The 25923-nt window shown below is 42.5% G+C and overlaps 1 protein-coding gene across 1 annotated transcript in view; it reads left to right on the top strand.

Moving 5' to 3' along the window:
* The first annotated feature begins 291 nt into the window (after positions 1–291).
* Myc (bHLH transcription factor Myc) overlaps positions 292–25923 on the top strand; it is a 25985-nt gene continuing 353 nt past the window's right edge. Inside the window, exons 1-3 of the mRNA XM_072016085.1 lie at positions 292–1194; positions 6625–7392; positions 24863–25923. The exon at positions 24863–25923 is cut by the window's right edge and continues 353 nt beyond it. Coding sequence (XP_071872186.1) covers positions 6630–7392; positions 24863–25473 — 1374 coding nt within the window. The 5' untranslated portion in view covers positions 292–1194; positions 6625–6629 and the 3' untranslated portion in view covers positions 25474–25923. The remainder of the gene's footprint in view (positions 1195–6624; positions 7393–24862) is intronic.

The raw sequence follows: 25923 nt of genomic DNA, 5'->3' as shown, positions 1-25923 counted from the left end.
TTTAATCTTCTAAATAATAAATCACGTATTTCTGTAAGATCCAATCTTCAATTCTAATCATTAATCCATGATTAGAAACAATGATTAGAGCTAAAAGGAAAACGTTGCAAAAACAGGCAAACGCGGAAAATTCTTTGAGTCATAGGCGCATAAACAATTTATCGCTAATTGCTGGTTCGATACTGGAAAACCGGTAAAAAACAAAAAAATTCTTTTTTTCGTTTTTTTTTTTTTTGTTCAACTTCATCACTTATCGTATCATGAAACATCAATTATAGCCGTACGTACTCGATGATAAGGTAATTATTTACGAATAACAGTTAGTAGTATGTAGACAGATACTTGTATACGGTCGTATAGAATAGAACGGGAGAGCTTTGACTAGACTGTGTCCTTAAGTAGCAACGCGATTATCGAGCGATACGACACTAGGGGGCGAAATACTCGAACCAGAAGCATAGTATGCGTACGGTGGTGGTAGAATGGGGCGCGCCGATTGGTGGCACAGCCCTGACGCCGGGTCCCGTAGCGGTGGGCATGCCTGTGGAAGATGGAAGGCGCCCGAGCCGAGTAGTTTAGTCGCCTTTAACCGGCCTTAAAGTGAAGATCGGATCGCCGCCGATTACCGTGCGCGTGCACAAGAAAGAGAGAGTTAGAGCCACCGGCTTATCGTACGAACCGCGCCGAGAATGAAATTCTTTCTTTGCTTGGTAAAATACAGCAGCAGCAGTAGTAGTAGCAGCAGTCCTTCGTTGTACGACAGTCTTGATACTAAAAGAAAACGAGTGGAACGTTTGTGGCTAAACGACAGTAGTACCGGCGGCTGCATCGCCTGAACGAATTTTTCTCGTCGATAAACACAACACGACCATTTTCCACGCGTTCTGTCTGCTACAGGCATAACCAAGCCCGCCAACATCGAACTTTCCTTCGTTCTTTTTCGTCCTTTTTGTTTATATATAGTTTGTCGTTCAGTGCCGCGTAATAGTTCTGTTTCGCGAGGCTCATCCATCATTCGAGACCGGGCCAAACAGAATCTATAGACAACGCCATATAGAAGAAAAAGAGGCGGGACGCGCCTAAGTTTGTTTTATTGGTTTAGTTTCTAGCGCGAGACTCGAACTCGCGCCAAAGTGTGTTCCACAGTGGAGGATACTATCTATCTTTTGGGTTACAACGATAGGTGGCCGACAGGTTTGTACAGTGCAACTTATACATTTCTGCCATTTTCGTCTATCCTTTTCTTTTTTCATTCGCTCGATTTTAGTGTCGAATTCGAAACGAATGACGTTCTTAATCGCGGTTAAAGCAAGTATCGACAACAGACCTCGCGCTTGTGTGAATTTCTTTTTCCATTTTGACAGTTCCACGCGAACGCCGCCACTCGCGACCGGTTCGAGCTGGAATTTCAATGAGAAACGGGATCGTTCGCGTCGCAATCGTTCGCGAGACATATTAACGTTAATACACTAGTAAATTATATAGACAGATCTATCTCGTCGAGTGATACTTAGAACGCATTAAAATTCTGCCAAATAATCCGGCGTGCTTTCGAAGATTCATCTATAGCCTTTTGACTCGAATCCATGGTTTCGCGTATAAATATCGATGAGAGAGCTTATTTCGCGAAAAGTGAAATTCCTCGAACACTTTGTAGTAAGTTAGGAATTTCTTCTTTGGCAGCTAGCCGGTCTATTCGAATTTATACTGTCTCCTATAAATAGAATTAAATATATTCGATTCACCACGTCTATCGGGTATGATTTTTGGTTATTAGTAAGTTTGCCGCCAAAATTTGTGGTGTTGGATTTTTCGCGCATAATTTCCGATTTCGGTAATTAATTTTAAATAACTGACGAATTTCGATCTATAAATACAAGAATAATCTTAAAATTTGGTATTTTCGATTTTTTTTCGTGTATATCGTTCTGATCTGTTGAAATTCGGTATTGGAATGTATAGTTTAACATATGTCTTTATTATACGGAATTACTATTTTTATTGTTCGATAATTTTCTTAAATCTTCGTCGATATTTATTTATTTTTCATTTTTTGATACATTTTTTAATCGATCGACTTATTGATTTTTGATGTCTGATATTCCGATTTCGAAGTTTTACTTCCAAATTCAGGTTTCCTGCGTTATTGAAAATAAATTTATTATTTAACTATGGCTTTCTTTGCATATATATTATTCTTGTTGGAACTTCGTTATGTTTGACATTTTGGAAATCGTTTTACCATCGACTATAGCCATACATGGGTTGTCGTTCATGTGACCAAATAACACGCGTCGCGTCCCATCGGGATCGATATACGTGAAAATATGTCAAGTGGAGATAGGCACGTTAACCGATATGTTGCACTTTCTGTTGCAACATTATGCAGTACGTCTATCCAACCCGCGCTTTCGCGCGTCTCCTACGGTTTCACAAATTGGTGTAACTACGCTTCTGTATAGGAACTTTAGTAAGACAACGAATGGGAGGAGAGCGTCGTTTTTCATTTCGCTTTTGCCGGTGTGTCCTGCGTCCTTTCGTCTCACGAAGAAAGCCACCGTTAATTAGAGTGCGGTAGGAAAGCTGTCAGCTCGTTACACGCTCGAACGATAATGTTCGACGGAAGTTAGCGAGACACACGCAACACATGCACACGGCGCTACCTATATCTAAAGCTTGTTGCCCGTGGACCGGTTTGTCTGTTTCTCTCAGCGCGTGTAGGCAGAAAAGTTCGATCCATCGATCGACGCTCTCGTGGCCATGGAATGTGCTTTAATACACTTACATGTATGATCGTACGTGTGGTACACATATATATATAGATTTTCGAAAGTCCTGTCTAAACGAAAGCGGTCAGCCGGTGTCTTTATCGGGTCGGTAAATAATTTCTTTCTCTTTTTTCCTCTTTCCCTCGTTCCCGCCTTTGTCGATATTCAATTTACCATCACGCACACGAATGTAGTAAACTTTGAAATCGTGTTTCTTTTTTACGATCATATGCATATAATGTGATATTATCCTGTCGTGTATCGTGAAATTGAGTTTTTAAAGCTGGTGAAGTGTCGCCACGCAATTTTCGTGAAAGTGTGATCCATTACCAACGAGATCGCGATACACGTGATTGTGTCTGTTACGTAACCGGGGAGAAAGAAGACTTATCGATTGGTTCGGTAGAAACACGACGAGCGTTCGGTGAAATTCGCACCAGATATTATTACCGACGTTTCTTCCCAAAACACTTAGCGCGAGCTCTGTTGCCCCTGTCTGTTTATTATTCGACGAGAAACACTTTTTTCCCGCGTGTTTGGTCGACGCTTCGAGAACAGTTTCACGAAAGTTTATCTCGTTTCTTTTCTACTCTCCTTTTTTCCCTCCGTTTTTCTCTCTCACGACGAGAGTAAACTCGAGGTATACACTGAAGCTTTCTTTCGTTTCCAAGGCCGTTCTAGGAAGGTGATTTCCCCTATCGACCGTCTTTTGTTCGATTCAGAGGTAAAGCAGGGGCAAGTAGGAACGGATAATGTGTCTTTGTTTTTCAACGGTGTGCGTTTTTCACGGGTGACCGAGTCATAAAGGCCATGGTTTTTCTTTCTGTCTCTCTCTTTCTTTCACCTCTGTCGCCTTTCTGTCCCTTTCACTTTTTTTCATTCTTGTTGCTTATTTTTCTGGCCCTCATGCCAGTTTTCGATAAGATCTCACGTAAAACGTGAAACACACTCATTTACCATCAAACGGTCTTTGTCAGGCAACGCTTGTCAAAATATTAACATCGATATGTAGTTTAGTTTTTCGGCGAAATCGTTCTCGAACCTTGTTTGTTCTTCGCGTAAATACCGCGCAGGATTGTCTTTCTTGTCGATCGAAAAGAAACAGATGTGTATACCAGTTTTGGCGCGCGTATATTTTTTTGCGTTTTAATTCCACCGTTTTACTATCGTTACAGTGTTTAGTCACATGGTACGAGATCGTAAGGAGATACGTAGCCGGGTTGTAAAATTTTGAATAAGGATAAAATTCAATTCCTTAAATATATTCCCCGTGACAAATAACTATATGGTGATAGATAATTCTATCGTTTAACTCTTCAACTGTTTAACACTTTGACTGCGAATGTATTCTGTAGGTCATGGTTTTTTTTCTTTTTTTTTTTGTACAAAAAATGATAAAAATCTGTTCATTTTTATTTTTTTCATAATTTCAAAATTGTTTAAACGAATGCTAAATACTTGAAAACACCCGCAGCACTCGAAGATGTTAAATAGAATCTATATTTCGTAAAGTGCGAAATTTGTTAAGATTTCCCATCGATATTTATTTATATTTTTCTCATTCGTTGTTTCCTTCTTTAAGCGCACTTTGTCTCAATAATTTTGTTTTTTCACGCAACTGTGTATACGCGTGTTTATCGCGAAAGTGACAGTTTCCGCAACAATCGGCGTTATGCAACGATTAATTGGCTCGCGGAGGGTGGTCGGCGCGGGAACGAAAAAGATAACCGGCGACCGCACGCGCGCTTTCGGTTGTCACCGTCGAGGTGGGCCTAATCGAGCGGATGTAATGTTTGAGTTAGGTCGCCGACAATAAAAAGCAGAGCTTCTCTTCTGGTGTTGTAGATCCGCGAAACCGATACAGCCGACGAATTTCGTTGTAAGTCTCATGAGTCACTCGAGCCGCCCATATCGAGTCATTCCATTTGACTTTTCGATGGATCTCCATCCGAGCTCCCTCCACCTCCATCTTGTGTGTTCTTCTTTCTCGATGAACGTTCCCAACGATCACATTGGTTACGAGTGATCGCCAAGATCGAATCTCGTTGCCAGTGTGTCAATGTGCAACGTGTTAGCGTATGCAAAACGATGCGTCATTCCGCTAAAGAATTAGTTTTTCCTCGTCTCGTAGATGCGGCACGGTTATTCCTAAGTATATATCATTGATGTCGACTACTGTCCTCTTTGCATTCAGATGGGTATTTCGGAATACATGGTTGAGCCGTAGACGTAGACAGTTTGTTCTTTGCTTCTGCGAGATTACACGAGATTCTAAGGATCTCACTGCAACACCTGGTGGATAAAACGTACCGTGAACGGTTGTCGGTTTGCCGTTCGGTGTAGAGAAAGATGCGTAACGGTTCTCTCGCGCAAGGAGGGAAAAAGTTGCGTTCTCTAGGGATGTTTCGTGAGGCGGGCCGTGATTTATTCGAAGGCATCTCGTCCGAGCGAATTCGATTCGTACCGGTTCCTTTTTATTTTCTGTTCCCATGTGCAGAGGCTTATCGACCGCTGTAAGTGTTTTGCACCAAGAACCAAGTATCAGAAGTGTGAAGGTATTTTACATGAATTCGATGGTTAACTTCTTGTCTATATAATAATACGGCTATGTTTATTTCCAGTCAATTTATCAAGTTGATTTTTTTTTATCGTAACGAACAATTTATAAGTTACAACTTACGATCATCACACCAACAGTATCGTTTATCGGAGGAAGCAGAATAGCATTTCTCATTTGGTATTATAATTTTCAATAGGCTCGCAAGCAGAAAATCGTAAGGAATGTGTCACGTGTCACTGATTTATGACCTTAGTTACTTATCGATAAATAGCGTAAATAACATATCTGTGAATGTAAGACATAAATATGTGTAAAATGCATGTATTTTTCCCTAATATAGTCTTTTGTTGACTTGTAAAGATTCATATAAGAATACATAGTATAGAAAATACTTGAAGCGAACAATAGATTTGAGTCAATGTAAGAGATATCTATGGTGATGGCTAAACTGCGGGAATTCTTAATTCCGTTAGAAATTTTTGTCGTTTTGAGCCTTTGATTACAAGAAATCTGTTCTCTCATAAACAAACAAAATTGTAGTTCTAGACATTTTGCATTTTCTGTTTCGTTAATCGTTGATATTGATTTTATCCCATGTTTAACTGGCGCTTTTTATCAAGACGCAGCAAAAAAGCGTGCAAAGTGGATATGTCGGCAACGAAGGACGTCTATTTTTATTGCGTACACGCGAGCCAGTTCCGACCTCTGTTCGTATTTTCATAGCATTAACTGTACATATTCGTTTCGCTGATTTCTGTGATAATGCGTTGATGTTACGACACGCGGCGCAGTACCGAACAGTGCTCTACGGTGAAGCAACATGCTGTAACTGTAAAGGAACTGGGCTGCTTTCGATGGATGATCGATCAGATAATCGACAAGTTTCATTTTCAATTGAAATTTATTCAGATAGTGATAACACATAAAAGAACTTTCGATTTTCTTTCTTAGAACGCCTTTTTTATTTTCCCTCTTAAAATTAACAGTGAATGGGGTTAGGTCTTCTTTTGTCGTATGTACTTCGTCATTGGGTATTACACCACTATCTGAATAACATGCATAATGCGAAAAACGCTGAGTTAAAATTCGGAAGCAAAATATTTAAAGGCAAAAACTTTTTTTTTAACTTTCAGCGTCTTTCGCATTATGCGTGTTATTCAGATAGAGGTGCAATACCCAATGACAAAGTTTTTATCAATTTTATCAAAGGCTTGAACATAAAACGACTTAATTTCCTACGAGGATTTAACCGAAATGATTGATTGTTTTGATGAATGGTATGGTTGATTCCTTTAGGCGAAATGCCGGTGCCTGTATGGGACTGCTCTGACCTGGGCCTGTTAGGCGAGCCCCTGGATACTGCGACAGTGGTGTCCGACGACATATGGAAGAAGTTCGATCTTCCGGACTTCCTCTCTATAGATCACCGAATGGACACCTACTCGGAAATGTATTACGAGCGTTCCTTCGACGATGGCATGTTGCCGGATCCGCAGTACGACAAGACGACCTGCCTGTCTCGAGAGATACGTCATCACGACTGTATGTGGGCAGGACTATGCATCAGTAAAGAGCACAACAGGACGTTGCCTGCTAAGAAAGACTCGCTGATACAGAAAAAGGTGCCTGCTGGTCGAAGCGTTTTGATATCACGAGCAAATACCGCTTATATAGGGAATTCGTTGGCAGTCAATCAGCAACAGGCCCAGCAACTGTGCCGTGCAAAAAATCTGGAGAGCGACGGCGAATCCACTAGGCCGGAAACACCACAAAGCTCCAGCTCCGATACAGAAACAGAGGACGAAGGTCCGTTCTTTAGACACGACCAGATCAATATACACGAGAAATTATCCGAATGTATATCAGTACCAGCTACCAAGACTGTAAGAGTAGGCCAGAATAAGCGAAAGACCGGTCGACGTGGCAGAAGGAAAGAGCAGGATCAGTGTCAAGTGCATAGAGAGACGAATATCAGGAATACTCTCAGCGACCATTGCTATCACTTGAATCAATCGTTCAGCAAGAATTTAGAACACCTTGGAGTGCAGACACCTTCCGATTCCGGTGAGTCACGATCCTGTTTTCTTTCTTCACGTTGTTCTTTAAGATGCTGTTTTGTATTTCTGTTGTCCGTCGCGTCATACTCATATCTCTGACTATATATATTATATTATTATATTATTGTATATAATATATTATATATATATAAGTATATAGATACTATACATATAATAAAAGAAATACGTAAAGTACTATATATATGTACGTTCTTATAATTATAGGAAATGAGTAAGGAAGTTGACCAATTTTCATTTCATTTTTTGCTCGTTGAATATTTTAACCTATGCGTTGCGACATTGACTTCACTCCACGTGTCGTTTATATTTCTTCGTTTCTTTTTAATCACTATTTTTCCAAGACTAGTTGAAATGAAATAATTACACGTAAAAAGAATACGTTCATTAAATTTTCATATTCATTTAATATAAATATTCCAGATTTTTCATTTTCATTTTTCTTGTAGAATATTGTATATTTTATCTTTGGTTAATAACTGAACATGTTATCTAGTTTCGTAATTGCTAACAAAATAGCATGGTTAATTAGCGTGAAGGTTAACCAGACTATAATTCACAGGAAATATTAACATCGTTTCATTTTCATATGTCAATATGTATGCGGTTTGCCGTGAAATTTAAGTAGCAGAAATATACCTCATGTTCTGGGTCGGGATACGTTTTATCTGATGCATCCGCCAAAGGATCAACCAGTTTATTCATCTGCTTCTTTTGTGCCCTCCTAAACGGAGGCAGCAAGGTCGGACTAAGGATCCTCTTAATCGAGTGCAATTGAAGGCACGGCGTTCCACACCCGGGAGAGAGTGCAGTTCGCCGAATTCGGGTACCCGCATGAGTATGCTAATCACGCGTTTGGTTATTCGTCATTCGTCGCGGCAGTACCGTGAATGCGACACAATCGAGAAAAGAAACTCGTTTCGGGCGAGTTCGGAGGTCGTTACGCTAACGTCCTCGGCACGACAAAACGGCGTTCTTTCTTCGTGGCTCTATTCTTTGGTAGGGAACGGAAAAAGCGAAAAAAGGACGGAAAGAGATAGAGAAAGAAACCCGTGAGAATTTTGTGTTTGCTACACACGCTTGCCTTTCGAAAACCTGAACGCACGTGGGTCGCACGACGTCCTGTTTCGTGTTTGTGCAAACAATTTGATCCGCGTTAGTGTGCAGGATGGAAGACGAATTTTTCGCCATTTCTTGTTTTATTTCTCTTTTCATTTTCATTTACCGCGCAGGTTCCAAGGACAAAGAGGAGGCGCGCGCCTTTTGTCGTTACCGCGGCGTGAACAATTTTCACATCTCGCAGGTAATCTTGTCGAACAGAGACGTTTTTGTTCCGTAAGGGCGTGATTTTTCAGCCATCCACGCGTGTCACCGTTTCATACAATGTATGAAGTGGTTCAACAGTCGATAGAGATATAGTCGAGAAGGCCCTCCTTTCACGTGCCCGCGATCTCGTTGTCGGCATATATACGTTACCGACCCTCTTGAATATTTTACAACGGTATCTTCTTAGATGCTAGCTAGCACCGTCTGCCTTCAGGACGAGATATTCCGCTCGTTTTAGTTTAATAGCGGCGAAGGTTATGCATCAGTATATACTCGCCACGGAACATAAGTATAATTTAATTGCTATGTACGCAACGTTCATTTGCTTTCAATGACGAGGATGATTGCTATCGGTGAAGAAGGGAGTCGATGTTTATCTCGTTGCGTCAGTATCTTTGGAAAATCTTTTACAGTAAATGTACGATAAGAAGGATAATTTTTTCTTCTAAGTAACAATAAATAGGGTAGGATAAGAAAAAGGCGAAGAAAATTTTAACGTGTTCGATATTTGACAAATGAAATATTAACGAGGGGTCTGTCCATCGCATCAGCTGATAATAGTTCATTACATATATAAACTAAATAAAAAGATCGTATTCGGCCGTTGGTTAAATATGTAGTTGGCTGAAATATTCACATATCAAATACACATATAGCTCATTTTTTGACCTACATAATTTCACAAAGAAACGTCATTCTCTAGGTTTTCCAACATTAATTACTTTTGCTGATTTACCTGGATACATGCCAATTTCATGCATGTGATGTTTACATACGATATTCGATATTCGCGTTATAATACATGTGTACGTTTATAACATTCGTAGATACTAGCAGACATTTAGTACTCGTTCCGAACAGTGAACATTATTTCTATCCGTGTCGGTAACTTCACGCATATTTAAGCGCACGAGCACGCTAGCTTGTCTCGTGCCACATATAGCGTAGAAAATTAGAATATCGAAGTCAGGAACATCGGAGAAGCAGACATGTGATTACGTACGATGAATCGTATAGTTTAGGCTAATATGTATTACATTTTACAGAAAAAGAGAGGCTTATCGAATTGTAATAAAAAGAATGCAATTATGTTACAAGAGGACAAAGTTACTATGGAAAAATTCAGGGTGGAGCTCGACTTTCTTAAACTGATTCATTCAATATGGAACGATGTACATTAGGTTGGTATTTATTAAGATTGCAGGTCTGACCTCCTATCTATATGTAAAATATACACAAGTCATATATACACAAGTAAGTCATTTGAACAGTTCTCGGAACGGAATGGTAAAACTATCATCTACAATCTATTTTTAGTTAATTATCGTCAATAGCTTTTTCAACTCTTTCTTCTAACAAACGTTTCATACACGAGTTCGCTTCAGATTCTGTAACATGGAAATTCGTTTATATTTGCATCTCGAATTATATCCACTTTATTTTTAAACCTCCAGATGTTTAGAGGGAACATACTTTTCTCAGCTTTTTTTAAATTCTACGACAATATAACTCTTTCAGTCTTAAGGCGTGCTTGGGGTCAGCACTGCGCAGACGGGTCCGCAGCGACGATACTGTTGTGCGCGCGCAGAAATATGCAGGCGCGTCGCACGAATTTCTCCAGTGGTCATTTGGGTTGTTCGGTCTGGCAGCTCGCGATTAGGTTAACCAGCGGTCGGTTTTCAGGGCTCGTCACGTATAGTTAGCTTCCTCGTAGCCCAGTGGAGACGTCGTTCCATGTCTGCTTGATCTAACTATAGCTATAACGATTCCGGGAGAGAGTAAGAGAGGAGACAGTCCTCTGAAGAGAAACAGAGAGGGGAGCTGTGCACAGTTTGGCGCGGCTCACATAATTCGCTCGGACTGTGCACAGTGCCGTCTCTTCGACCTAGGGGAATGGTGTTGTTTGCCACCTGAAAATATGTTGCACCACATGGTGACATCCTAACGTCGTTTTATAGATACCGAGAATGCACGCACACGAAGATAGCCGATGTTATTCGGACGCTGCAGTTGCGCGTGTGTGCAGGGTTCGTATGATAGGAGAACATGACGAGGAAAGAGTCGCGCAATGACCGCGTCGCTCTGCCCGCACACGCGTGTATACCGGTTGCAGTTGCGTGCACGTGTGCGGCGTCACTTAACGCGCGCGCACGTGACCCGACGCTTAGCCGGTGCGCACGGCCTTTCCTTCCGATTACTCGTCAAATCGAACCTCGGTGCACTGGGCCGTGTAGTTACGTCGTTGCCCTCTAATTCTTCTGCGTCATGCTTGCGACGCGCTCGGTACAATGTGACATTTCGAGCACGCTCGCGAATAGCTGTCTTAACCTTCGTGTTCCTGCCAGCATCTCGCGGTCTTCGTTTTGGCTGATTATCGAATGTTGTCGGATGTGATCGAGCGACGAAACTTGTAACATTTCCTTTCGCATACTTCATATAATAAAGTACATAAGTACTTATACCAAGAATATAAATTCTTGGTATAAAAAGTTTCTCATATACTTGCATAAAAACCTTCTTACAAAATACATACTTGATGCAGGCAAAAAAGCTCTGAAAGAAAGAAGAGGAACACGATTGAGATCGAAGATCAAACGATCTATCTTATTTTTTCCTTTTTAGAATTTCATTTAATATTTACCTCAAGCTATGCACATCTACTATTCAAAATACATATTCAGTAAATATTTTTTACGTTTTATCGCAATAAGCAAGCTAATCGATTTGATGCGACACGTGTTGCGTTTACTCGTGACACATTAACGATTGTATACATGAGACGACGAAAAATCGATAGAACCCGGAGACCGAGTAATTATTGTCTGTAACGTTTGATCGACGTAGTTGAATTTTCTGAGTGGGTGAGGAATGGGAGAGCGCGTTGGCTGTAAAACGGTGAGAGAATTCTTGAGCGTAGTACGTCGACCGCGCAGCCGACCTCTTATAAAAGCTATCCGCCGTTTCCTGATCGGGCTCTTAATGGATCAAGAAGACGGCACCGTGTGACCGGACACCATCGCAGTTTCGGCCTTCGTGTTATCGTGTCACCGTTCGTAATTGGTAATTGCCAGGGCCACGACTTGCAAATGGCTACTTTTGACCGCGGTCAGACAGGTCAGTGAAACAACGAGAAATCGGTGCACAGGGACGAACAACGTCATAACCTCGTTAAATGTATTAATGATTACTTAATGTTGTTTCTTTCGGAAGACGTTAACGAGCATTCGTTCTTGTTTGAACGATGGAACGAGAAAGAGAAAGATAAGATAGCAGGAATAGAGAAATTAATGTATGGAAAACAGTCTATCGACGAAAAGTTCTAATATCGATGAGTCATTTCAGTACGAAGAGCATATATATACACATATACGCACAATCAGCTCTCACTCTTACGTAATTTGTGATTATGAGATCTGGCCTCGTTTCTGGTGAGAAAGCACCCGTTCTTGATATCTGGCAAGACCTCTGCACCGTTGCCCTCTCGTGTAATCTGATTTGTTCGAGAGTCCACGGGATGATTTTTTTTACCCTCCATTTTTCCCGTTAGCGTCGATATGAGGCAACGTCTCGATAACGAACCAAACTTTTTTCTATTTCTCTTTGGATTGCTTCTACTTACAGACTCTAGATAGTACGAAGGTTTTATCATTCGGTTCGGTCGATAATTCAATCCTCTCGATAATCGACGAGAAAATTCCACTTCGGAAAAAATAAACAGTGTTACATACGATTCTGTTCGATCGTGGAACACGGAGCTTTAAATTGAACAATTCCCTGCAAGAGATAAGGTAAAGTCAGGGTTGCTGCACCGGAGAGGCATGACGGCGAACGCATGCGCATCTTTTTCATGCGAGCAATGCGCCGCGAACTAGGGGGCTGCGCCACGCTGCGTGACGTCTGCGGTACCTGACCGGTCATTTACTGCCGACCAGCTTACGTCAAGTATTACCTTCTCTGCTCAATATACCAAAGTCATCCGATCACCTCAAACTTCTACCTTTTCCGTTTATTTTGTTAAAACAGAAATTTCAAAAATAATTCACAGTGATAAAGAAAATTTTAACGAGCACGCCTGATAAAGAAAAGAACATAATTTTCAAGCGTTATCGCGTTGCATTTTACCTGATGCGTTCACGGATGCGCGAGCGTGTGTGCAGGTGCACACTCGGTTGAAGCAGGATCGTCGGAGCATGCGCAGTTAATCGCGCGGGAACTCGAAGGTCACGCGGTACCAAGTGACGTCAATCGATAGCCGGCCGGCCGGTCGGTCGCTGCTTGCGGTCAAGCGTGGGACCCCGCCGCGGCGGTTTAAATGGTCGCCGGAATGCGGTTAAGCCTTTTTGCCATTCGCGCCGTAGTCGCGTTCGCCGCGGCGAGGGATACTACAGTAGCGTGTTACGCGGGCACCGTGCCCCCTTGGCATCTCTGTTTTCACTTCAATATCTTTGAAATATTTTCAACTTTGTACAATTACATTTCACATAATGATAACGGTGATAACGATACGTAATACGTGTGTTATCGTATCATAGAAACACAAGGATACAGATAAGCGCTGTTATTTTAAAGCTGTAACGCTAACGCCGATAGGTTAGGTTTTTTCGTGATGTAAAAAATAGCCATTTCGAATAGAAGGTCGAATAGAACGATGATTATCGCATCTTTTAGAATGTTTCAAGCTAGATCTTGTTGTCGAAGGTTCTGCCGGAAAGACTAATGTGAGAATCTTTTTTATTATCTATTATCAAAGTTATTTATCTGCTATGTATTCAAAATTCAGTTTCGTTATCTCTTACATGAATAATCAGAAACGATTAAAGGATTTTCGCTATTCATCTGTTTTAAATCTAATCTATATCCCGATTAGAAGATTTGTTTCTTGTAGGTACTACCAAGAAATTGCGCTAATCGAGAAATTCATACCGAGGAATTATCTTCCAATTGCCCTGGCGTTAGCGGGAATTTCGCATCGTAAAGTACCGCTTTGGAAATATCAATATTTGCATAATACATACGTAGGATAGTCTAGTCTAGTTGTAATTTCCTCGTCAAAGTTGAAGAAAGACCGACGATTTCCATGCACGTGTGTCATCCACGTGACAGCAATAAGGAACTTATACATTGTACTCTATTTTTGCCCGGTAGCACGTTTCACTCTTTGATCGAACGACGTTTATCTGCATTCGTGTGTGTATACGTGTGTTACGTGTAGCGCCAATTGCAGCTGCCTAGCGCCATTAATTACGTAAACCCCGGTAAGTACCGCGTAAACTTGGACATAGCGGAGGATAGGAGGAAGGGGATTCTCGTTACGGAAAGAATGATCGTTCAATTCTACGAAGTTATCTCTATTTGCTGAATCTCGGTGGTTTATGGTTTAACGGATTAATCATCCCAGTGAAAAATCAATTTTCTCAACGGAACACACGGTCAACTGATTCTTGGAAACGAGTGCCGCCTCAACGTCGAGGCATGTATTTTAGCGCGGAAACGCGTCGTGCTTAGAAATCGTTAGACTGGTCTGTCAGGCCTATTAAGAATCTTCATCGACTCTGTAATATCACGGCGCACGAAGGTCGTGCCAAGTCCTACTTTTATGCGCCGCAAACGTTGGAAAGTAAAATACGCGGTTGCAATATTTCTCTTTCCGTTCGTCGATGACAAGTTGAATTCGTAATTGACTGGAGCCATAGGAGTTTTTCTATGATCGTTAATATTCAACGGAATATCAGATGCTAAGATAGTTTTTGTGCAAACACGATACCACATATTCGTCGCTAAGTATTATGAAAATCAGTATCTGCTAATTTATATATTATAACTTAATGGTAATACCGATAAACACATATAACGCAGGAAACTTTTTTCATTTTTTTTTTACTTTTTTTTTTAATTATCTGTATATTTCTGAATATTGCCTGTGCGACAAAATGATCATCACGCAGATTACTGGTTAAATTTCTGTACTACGTTTTAGACATAAAAATGAAAAAGTTTTTATTCCGTTTGAATATAGAAGGAGAGTTTTGAAAGATCTGAATATTCCGTGTTTGACGAAGTTTTTTTTTAATTCGAGGCGCGAGATGCATCGAGTATCGTCAACCTGGTGTGACTTTCCCCTTTGTAGAATGGGTCACCGGGTTCTCAGTACCGATCCTCTCGAGTTTCTTCGTTGTAACGAGGTGTCAGGGTATATTGGTACGATCCTGCGATCCCCGGGACACATTCAACGAAGACGCCGGTTCGTCTTACGTCTGGACCTTTCTTTTTCGTGGTATTCGCACGCAACCCCGCCTAGCCTCTCCTTTTCCATCGACCAGGACTTCATTCCGTTGCTCATGCAAATTCTCCAGTTGAAGGTTCCCGGAAAATCGCGCGGCACGCTGGAACGCGAGCGGAGAACGGTCGCGCTCATAAAAATGTACGCGTTGTCGTCGGTATCGTCACCTCCAATGTGCTCGCCCGATTCTGGAATTCCAGTGGGTGCAGCGTGCATGCACTTTAGATAGACGCACATATACGCGATAAGCTATAGCCTAAGTTTCGATTTCAGCGAATCGGCGAAAGCAACGTTCGAAGAAAGTCGATGGCGCGCAGCCACCACGAAATTCGCGGTATCATTTTCACTTTGACCATTTTCCTTCACGGTCTGAATCGGTTTGTGCCAGTTACGAACGGCTGGTCCGCCACAAAAGGAAATAAACGTCGTGTTCGATATAGTAAGAGCATTGATTTGATATCGAGAGCTGTTCAACACGTTTTATCTATCTCGCGCCGATTTTAGCCGCGTAACGAAACGAAAGTGGAAATACGGCGCCCGACCGCCCTGGTTTACTATTATTAAAATAAGTCTCTCTATCTCGTTCTCTCTTTCTCTCTCTCTTTCTCTCTCACACATACACACACAGTCCCCCTTCTGACTGACGTGGGTACTGCATTCTGATAATACTGAAATGCGGTTTCACCGAGAGCGCGTAACGGTCCTTGCGGTTATTGCAAAACAATTCAGCCTCGCGGTATCGGTTTTATACGCAGGTGGGTTTGGCATCTCTCGAAGGTATTAGTTAATATTCTACATAAGTATAAGCTGTAAGCAATTATTTTCCCGCTCTCTTTCTCTTTTTCTTCGTTAAGACGTTTCATCGTGTTACCCCCACCATGAATATTCGCAGTGGTGGTTGATTACTCTCGGTTCTTTCACCAAGATATTTATAATTATGCCTTTCCCTCGGGAGAGCAAGTAGGTGCCTATTTTTGTGCAGGAACTCCTCCGACGTTGTACGTATAAGTGCATCTCCGGCTGTGACGTAATTCATTCATTCATTCATTCATTAAGTTCGGCCGCGTGGGAGAGGCTGTTGCTCTGATAAGTATCGTAGTAAAAACGTTAGGTCACTCTTAGGACTTTTAGTTTTATCGCTGCTAATTTTCATTCCACGTTCTTAAAATCGATATTCCGTTTCTTGCTTGATATCAAGCTTGAATTTTACTCCTCTTTATATGTTAAATTTGTAGAAGAATTGAAGTTTACACATAGAATTTTTGTTACTAATGCAATTTATTGATTAGATTGTATATATTTGGAGTCGAAACTCGAAACTGAACTTTTGTAATTGATACTGAATTTTTGTAATTGATATTAATTACTGGTCATTTTATGCTGCTTTCGATACAACAGAAAGAAGTACACATTAATAACCGATCATTTTTCTTCTGTATCAAATGTCTGGTCGACGAACCAGGATGCCTGCACCACCTCTGTAACAAGAATTAGGAGGTTGGCCGCTGAAATGTCAGACAAGTAAAACTTGATTCGGGAATGCCGACCGGCATCAGCGGCGACCAGAGAGAACCTTTTTCTTTTTACCATTTTTGTCCTCCTTCCTTCTCCGTAGCACGCTCCATACCACAATTCCCCTCTCTGCAATACAAAAATAGCAAATTATCAATTTTAATTTCCGTCGGGAGTTTTATCAAATGTACATTCTGATGACGGAACCATTCAATCTTTTTAAGGATAAGAACCTGTATAGAAAATGATGGAAGTTTTTACCCGATGCTGCAAGCAAAATAAGACAGGAGACAGAAAACCCTCGTAGGAGTAAATACCGTGTTGGCCAATTAAAAATTGGAAATTGATTAGATCGTAAGAAAGAAAGGACATAACGAAAGGAGAGAGGGAATGTTGGCGGTTCGCAAGTTCTCTCTCACGTTCCTCCCGCGCACCGTAGTCCCCGATACGGCACTCCTTCCTCTTTACTCGATCGCAATGGCATGGCATGGCGGCAGCACGGCGGTTGTCCTCTTCTTATTGCATTTCTCGTTCTTCCGAGGCGGCATGCCAGACTCGCTCCTCTCTCTCTCTCTCTCTCTCTCTCTTTCTCTTCTGTCCTCTCGACTCGATCGAATGAGAAACAGAGAAGAATATGTATAGCCAAAGACAGTCTTCTAGAGTGAACAGAGGATGGAAAGAGAGGAGGAGTGGAATCGAAGAGGGGAGAAAAGAAAGGGAAGAGAAAGGAAAGAAAAGATGGAAGGAAGGAGACAGATGTAAGAACGGCGAGTAACTGGCATTTTCTGTGAGTCAATCGAGCAAAGAAAAAGACGATGGAGGAGAGACGTCTTTCCGTATCTTCTCCTTTCCCCACGTCTGTATTCCATAGATACAAAAGTGGTATCGATGACGATGCGTCAGTAGCGCGGAAGTCGTCGTCAATGTTCGTCTAGCGCGATATATGTGACGGTTCACGCGAACGTCGATGACGCGATGTGCATCCCGTTTCGTGGGCGGATCTCGTCTCGTGGGCAGAGCTTAATGGTGTCTGGTCACCGGGTCGTTTCCTGGCTACTATCCCCCAGATACGTCTGCCGTATTTCGTATCTCGCGTAGGTTGTTATCCATGGTAGTATCTCGCGGCATGCTTTCCAAGTGCATCCGTGTACTCACGCGAACACACGGGGCGGATACACAGTGGAGCCCGGAGACTCCTCGTAATTGGACTTGGCCGTCGGATAGTAACGCGTTATGGTCTGTGAATTTTTTGAACGAGCTTTACCTGGTCGCTACGTACTTCGCTACCTTCCTCCGGTTACTCTTGCTCCGATTCGAACAAAGTAGAACAGAAAACGCCAGCGGGTCTTTATGAATTTGTCGATAGCGAAGTAAACTGGCAGATGTGCGTGGGTGGTGGCTCGTCGTGTCGGGTCGTTAATGTTACCTTTAAATCAAAGGAGTTGTCTAAGTTGGTATTTAGAGTAGAGAGTTGTTAGTCGGAAGAATTTAACGAGCTCGCTCGCGAGGCAATTAGAAAATTCGTCTCGGAGGTATGTCTCGGCGCCGCTGGCTGGCGAACATCGTGTGTATCGTCGAGCACAAGGAGAAAATCCATGGATCGTTCGGCTTCTTGCACGCAACGCGCCGATTTCTGTGTCCCCCGCGAACCGTTTCTCGCGTGGAACGCGATGCCGCCGCGGTGTTCCGTGACTTTCGAGCCGTCGACCGGTACCTGGTGAGAGAGAAGGAAGGCATTTTGCACGTCGTGCGCGCGCGCGCGCTCACTTTCGTAACTGGAGTGGATGAGTCGCCTGGTAGTACGAGGCATTAGCCGCGAGCGCGCCAGAGTCTTGGGCACGACGAGATTTATGGCTTCGCCTCCTATACGGATGTGTACATCGAGTGACCAGGAAGAGAAACGTGCCGTCACGTTCGCATATGTGGCTCCGCTTAAAGGGATTGTCATCTCGGGATAGTTCGAATCGTGGGGTTCGTTTTTGGGCACAGAATTCCACGAAAAGTAATTTCATGCCGTGCTCGTCACCGAATGCTTTTTGCTTTGATATCGCTGGAATTCAGTCTGCCCAAGGTTAGAGAACGATCGAGCAAATCGTCCAACTGGGACAGCAAAAGAAAATGATAAAAGTCGCTTGTCGAATTTGTGTTTTACGTATTTAAAAGTCGACACGACGTTCGGGTGTAATCTGTGCACGTTTTAAATGGTCTTTGCTGTTATTATCTTGTTCGTCGAAGCTCTCGTTGAAAATGTTATGCGATCTCGAAAAAGTTAATGATCCATGAATGACGAATTAGCGCAACACTCTGTTCAGAGTTCGCGCGGGTCACTACGGATGCAGAGCGCTCGTATAGATTTCTAGCGGAGTTCACATAGATTTCTCTTATCTGACGGCTATCTGTTGTGCGAAGTAACGGGTCATCGGACATTGGGAGACCTACATATCGTGTGGCGTGTCTGCGAAACTCGAGCGCGAAACTCTGTGATCTTTTTCTGTACGAGTTAGTTTCAATGAGAGTGACGAATCGGTATTTAACTGCTGTACAGATTGAATCACGTTCCACGTATCATACGGCTGAGTTGACTCTCTAGCTACAGTACCGATGGCACGTTATCTGCTTACTTTCCTCTTGGACTATAGGCTGTAATGGAATTTTCACGCCCTTCTCGCTGCATACGGACAGATTAGCAAGCGCGTTTATGCACGTGTATCTCGAAAGAGCGCATGCTCTCCTCCGCATTGTGCTATAATTTTTTCAATTCTAGCTCGTCGGCGATAGTGATCGTTGCCTCGCGTAACGGAACCACCTAACGCCGAGCTTGGCTAAATTCCATACTTTATATACAGACTTCTCGCGAGTCCAGTTCGCGAGCCTCCCGGACACTTGTCTCAGTTATCTCCGAACGGGATCAAAGAAATTTATATACGGTACGTTCACTTCCAAAGCGAGCGTGCCGCACGCGTGCTACACGCAGGGTTACCGCGTTCTGCGCATTGTGTTTTCTCCCGGGCGAGAGGTTTACCTCCCCTCGGAAAATATTCGGCCAGCCAGACGGGTGTGCCGCGCCCTGTGCGAAACATACAAATCAAAACGCGTAATCAGCCAAAAGGGATTTGTCGGGAAAAAATTGCGGGACTTTCATCCGGATACCCGACGTTCGAGGGTGCGCGGAGCTGAGAGATAGGAAAATGGAGACGAGAGAGACAGCTTTATACGGTTCAGCCTAAAGAAGAGAAAGAAGAGAAAGGAAATTCATCCCTTCTCCTGGTTTTTTGAAGCTCGCTCCGCAGGCAGACAGCCGAAGCGACCGTTCGATATCACGAAAACCTCTCCCCTCTCCTCGTGTCTCTCTTGTCTCGCGGTCGCCTATCCCAACGAGAGAGGAGAGCCGATCGATTCGCGTCGACGTACTACTATGGCCTGCTTACACGGAGAGCACTGACCCCCAAGGTCGCTCTTACACGGCTGCACGTGCTGCCGCGAATTGACGTTACCACCCTTTCCTTCTTCCGTCTCCCGCCAATCTGCCCCTTCCCCCGTCGAGCATCGCAACGTGGTCGACTTGCGGTTCACACAGTACACCGTCATCGCTACCCCTCCCCTCTTTTTTCGCGCAGTAAAATTGCTCCTCAAAGTTTCCTCTTGTCGCAGCGTCACGTCGCGTCGCGCCTCTTTCTGGGCCGCCGACCTCTTCCGCAGCCTCCTCGCGCGCGCCCTCTTTTGCAGACGCGGCCATGCATTGTCGCATACGTGTATACCGTACACGTAGTACGTTCGTTCCTCGCCATGTCGTGTTTCTTCCATTCGTGTCCTCGTCTCTTTTGCGCGCGATTTACGCCTCTTCCTGACTCGGTTTCTGCTTCTGCTAATTTTGGACGAGTTTCAACCCAAGCTCGCCGAGTGGGATAGGTTGGGAGAGGATGACGACGCTCTCTTTGACGTTCGTGATTCCGTTTGTAGTCATGTTTGGTAGGTGTGTTGGGTGTGCGGACGTTTGCAAGAATCTCGGAGATTAATTCCGTTTTAGGTTTGAGATTAATTTGGTTTGGATTGAATTGACGATGAATTTCGATGTTGATTTGTCAATTTTCTTAATTGATAGACGATATTTCATAAATCTTTAAATAGTCGGTTCTGTTTTAAGAGTATTCTTTTTACTGATAAATGTCATTATCTTTGAAGTTTGACCGTAGTTTTACTCGCATATTCAAATATGCTAAATAGTCAAGCTGGAAATCTTTCATAGTGCGTCACACGTATATATTTCACGTTAATGTCTGATGCAAAATTGGCGCATCAGACATGTAACGTGTGGTCACTGGTTGGCTCTATAATCTATATTTAATTCTTTTCGTTATTAAATTAAAGTCAATCACAGAAATTGATCTAGCAAGACACAACTCTTATAATGCATTTAATCATTTATTTTGTCACAGCAATTAACTATTCATGAACTGTCGAATGAAAATGACTACCAGTTCGATAACGAAAACGTAACCGAGCACAATTCGAGCGAACGTTAAAATTCTCGTTCTCCATTAAAGACTCGTATTAATGCAAATAGTAACATAATTCCTGTATTCTGGCTACGATTCACAGTCTTTCGTCAAATATATCGATCAACCTTGTTCAATTAGCGATTCGATGGTCTCGACTTTTCGACTGCTGGGTCATGCGACAGAAGAACGAAATACGAGACACTTCCTTCCTCGCTGAGAAACATTAACACTTTGATTTGTGCACGAATTTCGTATAAATTATCTGTACAATGGAAGTGGCGTTTATTTCGGCGCGATATATTGTAACGTATGAGTCACTCACAGAAATAAAACTGATCGATCTCACTCTTTAAACAATTTTTAATTATAGCCTTTCTTTATAGCGACTTTACCATTTTCAAGTTACATGCAAATTATTAATAAATTTATGTAATTATCGTCGTTATTATTAGATACAAACTATAAATGTTCTTCGATAAGAATGGAGAAAATAGAGAAGAGCGGGTAAAAGGAATGTAAATCAAAGTGAAACAGAAATAGGTGGCACGTGGGTCGACGAGTATGATGTCGGGTGCTATTCCAGTGGAAAAGAGACGAGACCAAAGGGGAAGTGGTTCTCGCGATTCGCGACCCTCGGTGTTCCTTCTATAGTTAGTTTAGAGTTTAGGTGGCTCCTGTGATTATTTTTAGAAATTTCGCGCCTTTTCACAGTTGCTCACCGTCGACCTGGCGGCACGCCAGTTTCGGGAAGATTCGTGCGTCTGGCCTAACCGGTACGATGATACACGTGCAAACGGCGTGTATGTCTGTGAAACGGAGGCGGAGGATTGCTGCGTTCGTTGCCTTGCACACGAACATACGCGCCACGTATGCAGCGTCTCTCCTCTCGTTTGGCTTCTTCCTCGTTCTTCGAGAGACTCTTTCCTCTTGGCCCCGTTCGACACTTTAAATGGATTCAACTCCAGCCTCTGATTAATATTTCATCCAGCGATGATTTTCAATTTGGGTCAGTTATTCGAGTTCTTAGTAGAATTGGCGTTCAAATAAAATCGATGGATTCGTTATTTATTTGCATTTGTTAGAATCAATCGACCCTGGATGATCGTGTGGTATTGGAACGGATGATAGGCGTGTGATCTAAAGGAGAACAGTAGAAGGTACTTTTTTTCTCGGTTTGCCGGGCATTAATTAAAAGTTCACGCTGCGATTGCAGCGGCCAGGTAAAGTGAAACCGGAAGACGCGGCTGGATGTTATGCAGGCCGAGCGTAACGTGTTCCAAGATATTCTACATATAGCTAGGAATTTTTGTAATTTAAATCGATAACTGACCGTCTGTGTTGTGTAACGAGACACAGTCTCATGGAAGCGGCTAGTAAAAATCCATTGCGAGTGATTGAACTCAACGAAACGAAACAAGAGAAGAAAAGAAAAAAAAAACAGGAAAATAGTAGAATTAACGAGCTCTTCCTCTGTCACATCGGAGAGAAACTTGTGATTTTATATTTAAGGCCAAGTTCGTTTCACATCTTCATTTCTCTCGTTGCAGATAAAATACCGAAATCGTAAAATAAGTACTATGTGTAACTACATATAAGTCGGTTCACATTAACAGAATGATGTATGAAAGTGCAGCGATCGTAAAGTGAGCGGATCGGATTCAGGCGAGAGAAACGTACTTCCTCACCGTGAATCGACTTTACGCTTCGAATCGACGATGTACTTTTCATCGTTGGATTCCTTTATTAAACCATCCTTTCCCCGCCATTTGTTACACTAACCTCGCCATTACATACTAATACACGTTTATTCGGCATCGAACGATACACATCGGGTATTTATTAAATGTCGCAAAATACGGTTTACACGCCGATGTTGTCTGGAATTCAATTATAAATGTATTTACGAGCGTTGCCCGGTTAATGGTTCGTTTTATGAACGAGCTGTTGCGGAACGAAATTTATCCGTAAATCGACCGCACGTAATCGAACCGCTATACAGACAGACAGACAGATAGAGAGAGAGAGACCGATATACGAAGAGAAAGGCTTCCTGTCGCGAAACGCGCGTCGACATTGAGCGATTGTATCCCGAACGTTGTCCTTGAGGAAAGAGTTACGATCCGTATCCGCGGTAGAGAGGAATCTGGACCAACCGGATTTCCACCGATTGTACCAGACGCTATGGATGACACAGTTTGCAGAAACGCCCACGGTGTCGTATGTCCCTTCGAACGCCTCCGCAACGGTGGCCACGTGCTTTCAAAGGATAACCGTTACCATATCGATCTTCCTTTTTTCTGCTCTAGTAGGGTAGGAACCCCACCTCCTCCAGTAGGTTAGAGCCCCCACCAAAGCTTCGACATCTTAAGATTCCATCTTGTACTTTGCACGGAATAATGAAACTTATACGTACATTAACGAGACTCCGTTAGTTAGACAACGAGAGAACGAGAAAATATCGTGTACTTTAGGCATAGCAGGAAAAGGTATCAAAAAGAGAAGATAATTCGAATCGTTATCATGCTACTGATTTATGATAATTACAACCGAGGATATTAACATTAATGGAATTTTTCTTTTAACGGGAAATTTTATCCTCGTAGAATGGTCGTCGAGCTGTTTCTCATGCCATTAATAACGATGTAAATATATTTATACGCAGATTGCTTAAAAACTGTTTCCTAAAAATTGGCAAATAAAATAAATTACATAGCTCGACTCGAATATCTTTCTGACCCACATTAATCCTATTTTACTCGGTTCTCTTACGGCTCGTACGCAACGTCTTCTATCGTGGCAAAGATAGACCATAGTCTATTTAGTCTGACTCGTAACCGGCAGGGAATCTCTCGAGATAAACGATATCGATGGCATCCGGTTTGGGTTCAGGGTCGATTCGAAGTTAGCTCACTCTCACGTGACACGATCTCTTTCCGTTGTCCGTAGTCAGCCTTCACCCTGAATATAGGATTGCCGAGGTGAAAACAGAGCCGAGCTTGTTCCGTCCCGACTAATTAGCGACGTTTCACGGCTGTCCGCGAACGCTAACTGCTTCTCCAAAGAAAAAATACTATCGGCGTATCTCGCAGCATCTTTGCAACTCGTGCGGGTGACACTGTCCTTCGGTAAATCGCCTTGATTCTCTGATTGCACTCAAGCTTAATTCGAATAGGGAGAAATGGGATTGTCTCCTTTTGTGCTGCATTCTAAGTAGATTTCTTGCGAAGGGTATATGTTTTAACTAGTAAAAAATTAATTGTTAACATAAGTCTAGATACTTAGTAGTGAAATGTTAATCTATTGTATTAAATATTAGGTTGTCCGAAATGTTTCTTTCGTTTTATAAGGAATTAATACACGCACAATGTTCTCTGTTTTATATTAGTTTATTGAATTATGCACGAACGTAATAATAGAAATAGAACGAAGTGGATCATATCTAATTCAATAAAATAGTATAGAACAAATTGCTGTTCATCTATTATCACCTTACGAAACGAAAGAAACTTTTCGGAAAACCTAATAATAACAGACTTCACGAAGCAGCCAATAGTAGCTATGTGGACTTTGATTTTATCAGGAAATGATGAAAAAGGTCAATTGCAACAGTTTATGTTTTAGTGTCTAGATTTAAATAGTTCATCGTATGAAGCTACAATATGACTACAATAGACTAAAATACGAATAGATTTCAGATGAGAAATATTCGTTCGTCTCAACAGTTTAAATCGTCAGTTTCAACGAATCTGATATCTTTAATCTAAATATCTCGTTTCGATTATCTGGATCAGTTACGTTCGTCCGAATAATCATAAAATTACTTCTTCTTCTGCCTGTTACAGAAGAGGAAGAGATCGACGTGGTAAGCTTCGATAAACCGTGCAGACCAGCGGTTTTACCAACGAATCCAAGCTTGGCCGACCAGCAACATTTCCAATTAACAGTTAACACCGCGTTCAAAGAGAAACCACCAGGTTCGAGACCTCGTGGTCGACCTCCCTCGAATCCAGCACGGAAAAGAGCTGCCCAGGTCGAGCAGAGGCCAGCGAAACGAGCTCGTCACAGGACATGTCAGAGGAGAAACAAGGTAGGACGCACCATGTCATCGTCTACGTCCATATCATCTTCACCTTCGATGAGGTCAACCACATCGAGAAGTTCCTCGGACGATGAATTAGACACTGAGAAGAGGAGAGAACATAACAATATGGAACGTCAAAGGCGGATAGAGTTACGAAACGCGTTCGAAGAGCTACGAATTCTCGTGCCAGCTGTTGAGAAAAAGGATAAGGCACCGAAAGTCGCGATTCTCAGGCAAGCGTCTGCATATTGTGCTTTGTTGGCCGCGAACGATGTATCCTATACAGCCACGGTGGCGGAATTGAGACGGCGACAAGAGAAGCTCCGAGCATCGCTCAGTTATCTAAGGAGGAGTCTCGCAATGACGCGCTGAAAGAGAGACTCTGATCGGATTTAATCCAGCTCGACAAAAAAAATTACTTTGCTCGGAACGTTTTGGAGTCGAACTTGTTGTTATCCTGGTGGATCGGTGACAAATCTTCACTCGACGTTTCGAGATAGGAAGTGATTATGGAAAATAAATGCCTTTACGCAAACGAGAAAGACCGCCTACCTTGTCTGTTTGGCTCTGGCTATTCACCTTCGGTCGCGCGGCTGACGAGGGGAAAGAAGGCACTTGAAACAGCGTATTCAGGACAGCCAGAAGTGCGCTGTTTGAAGAGACATAGAAGAGCCTGGTCCAATCATCGACAAGAAGAAAAAAAAACGCTGTGTTGTGGTTCTGTGATTCACTTGGGCGGATATGGGTAAACCGAATCTTTTAAAATCTGTTTTACCATAGAAGAAACAAGTATATATATATATGTATAGACACTTTTGCGTA

The sequence above is a fragment of the Bombus fervidus genome, chromosome 14 (assembly GCF_041682495.2).
Source record: "Bombus fervidus isolate BK054 chromosome 14, iyBomFerv1, whole genome shotgun sequence".
In the NCBI taxonomy this organism is placed as follows: Eukaryota; Metazoa; Arthropoda; class Insecta; order Hymenoptera; family Apidae; genus Bombus; species Bombus fervidus.
This window is presented reverse-complemented; position numbering and strand designations above follow the sequence as displayed.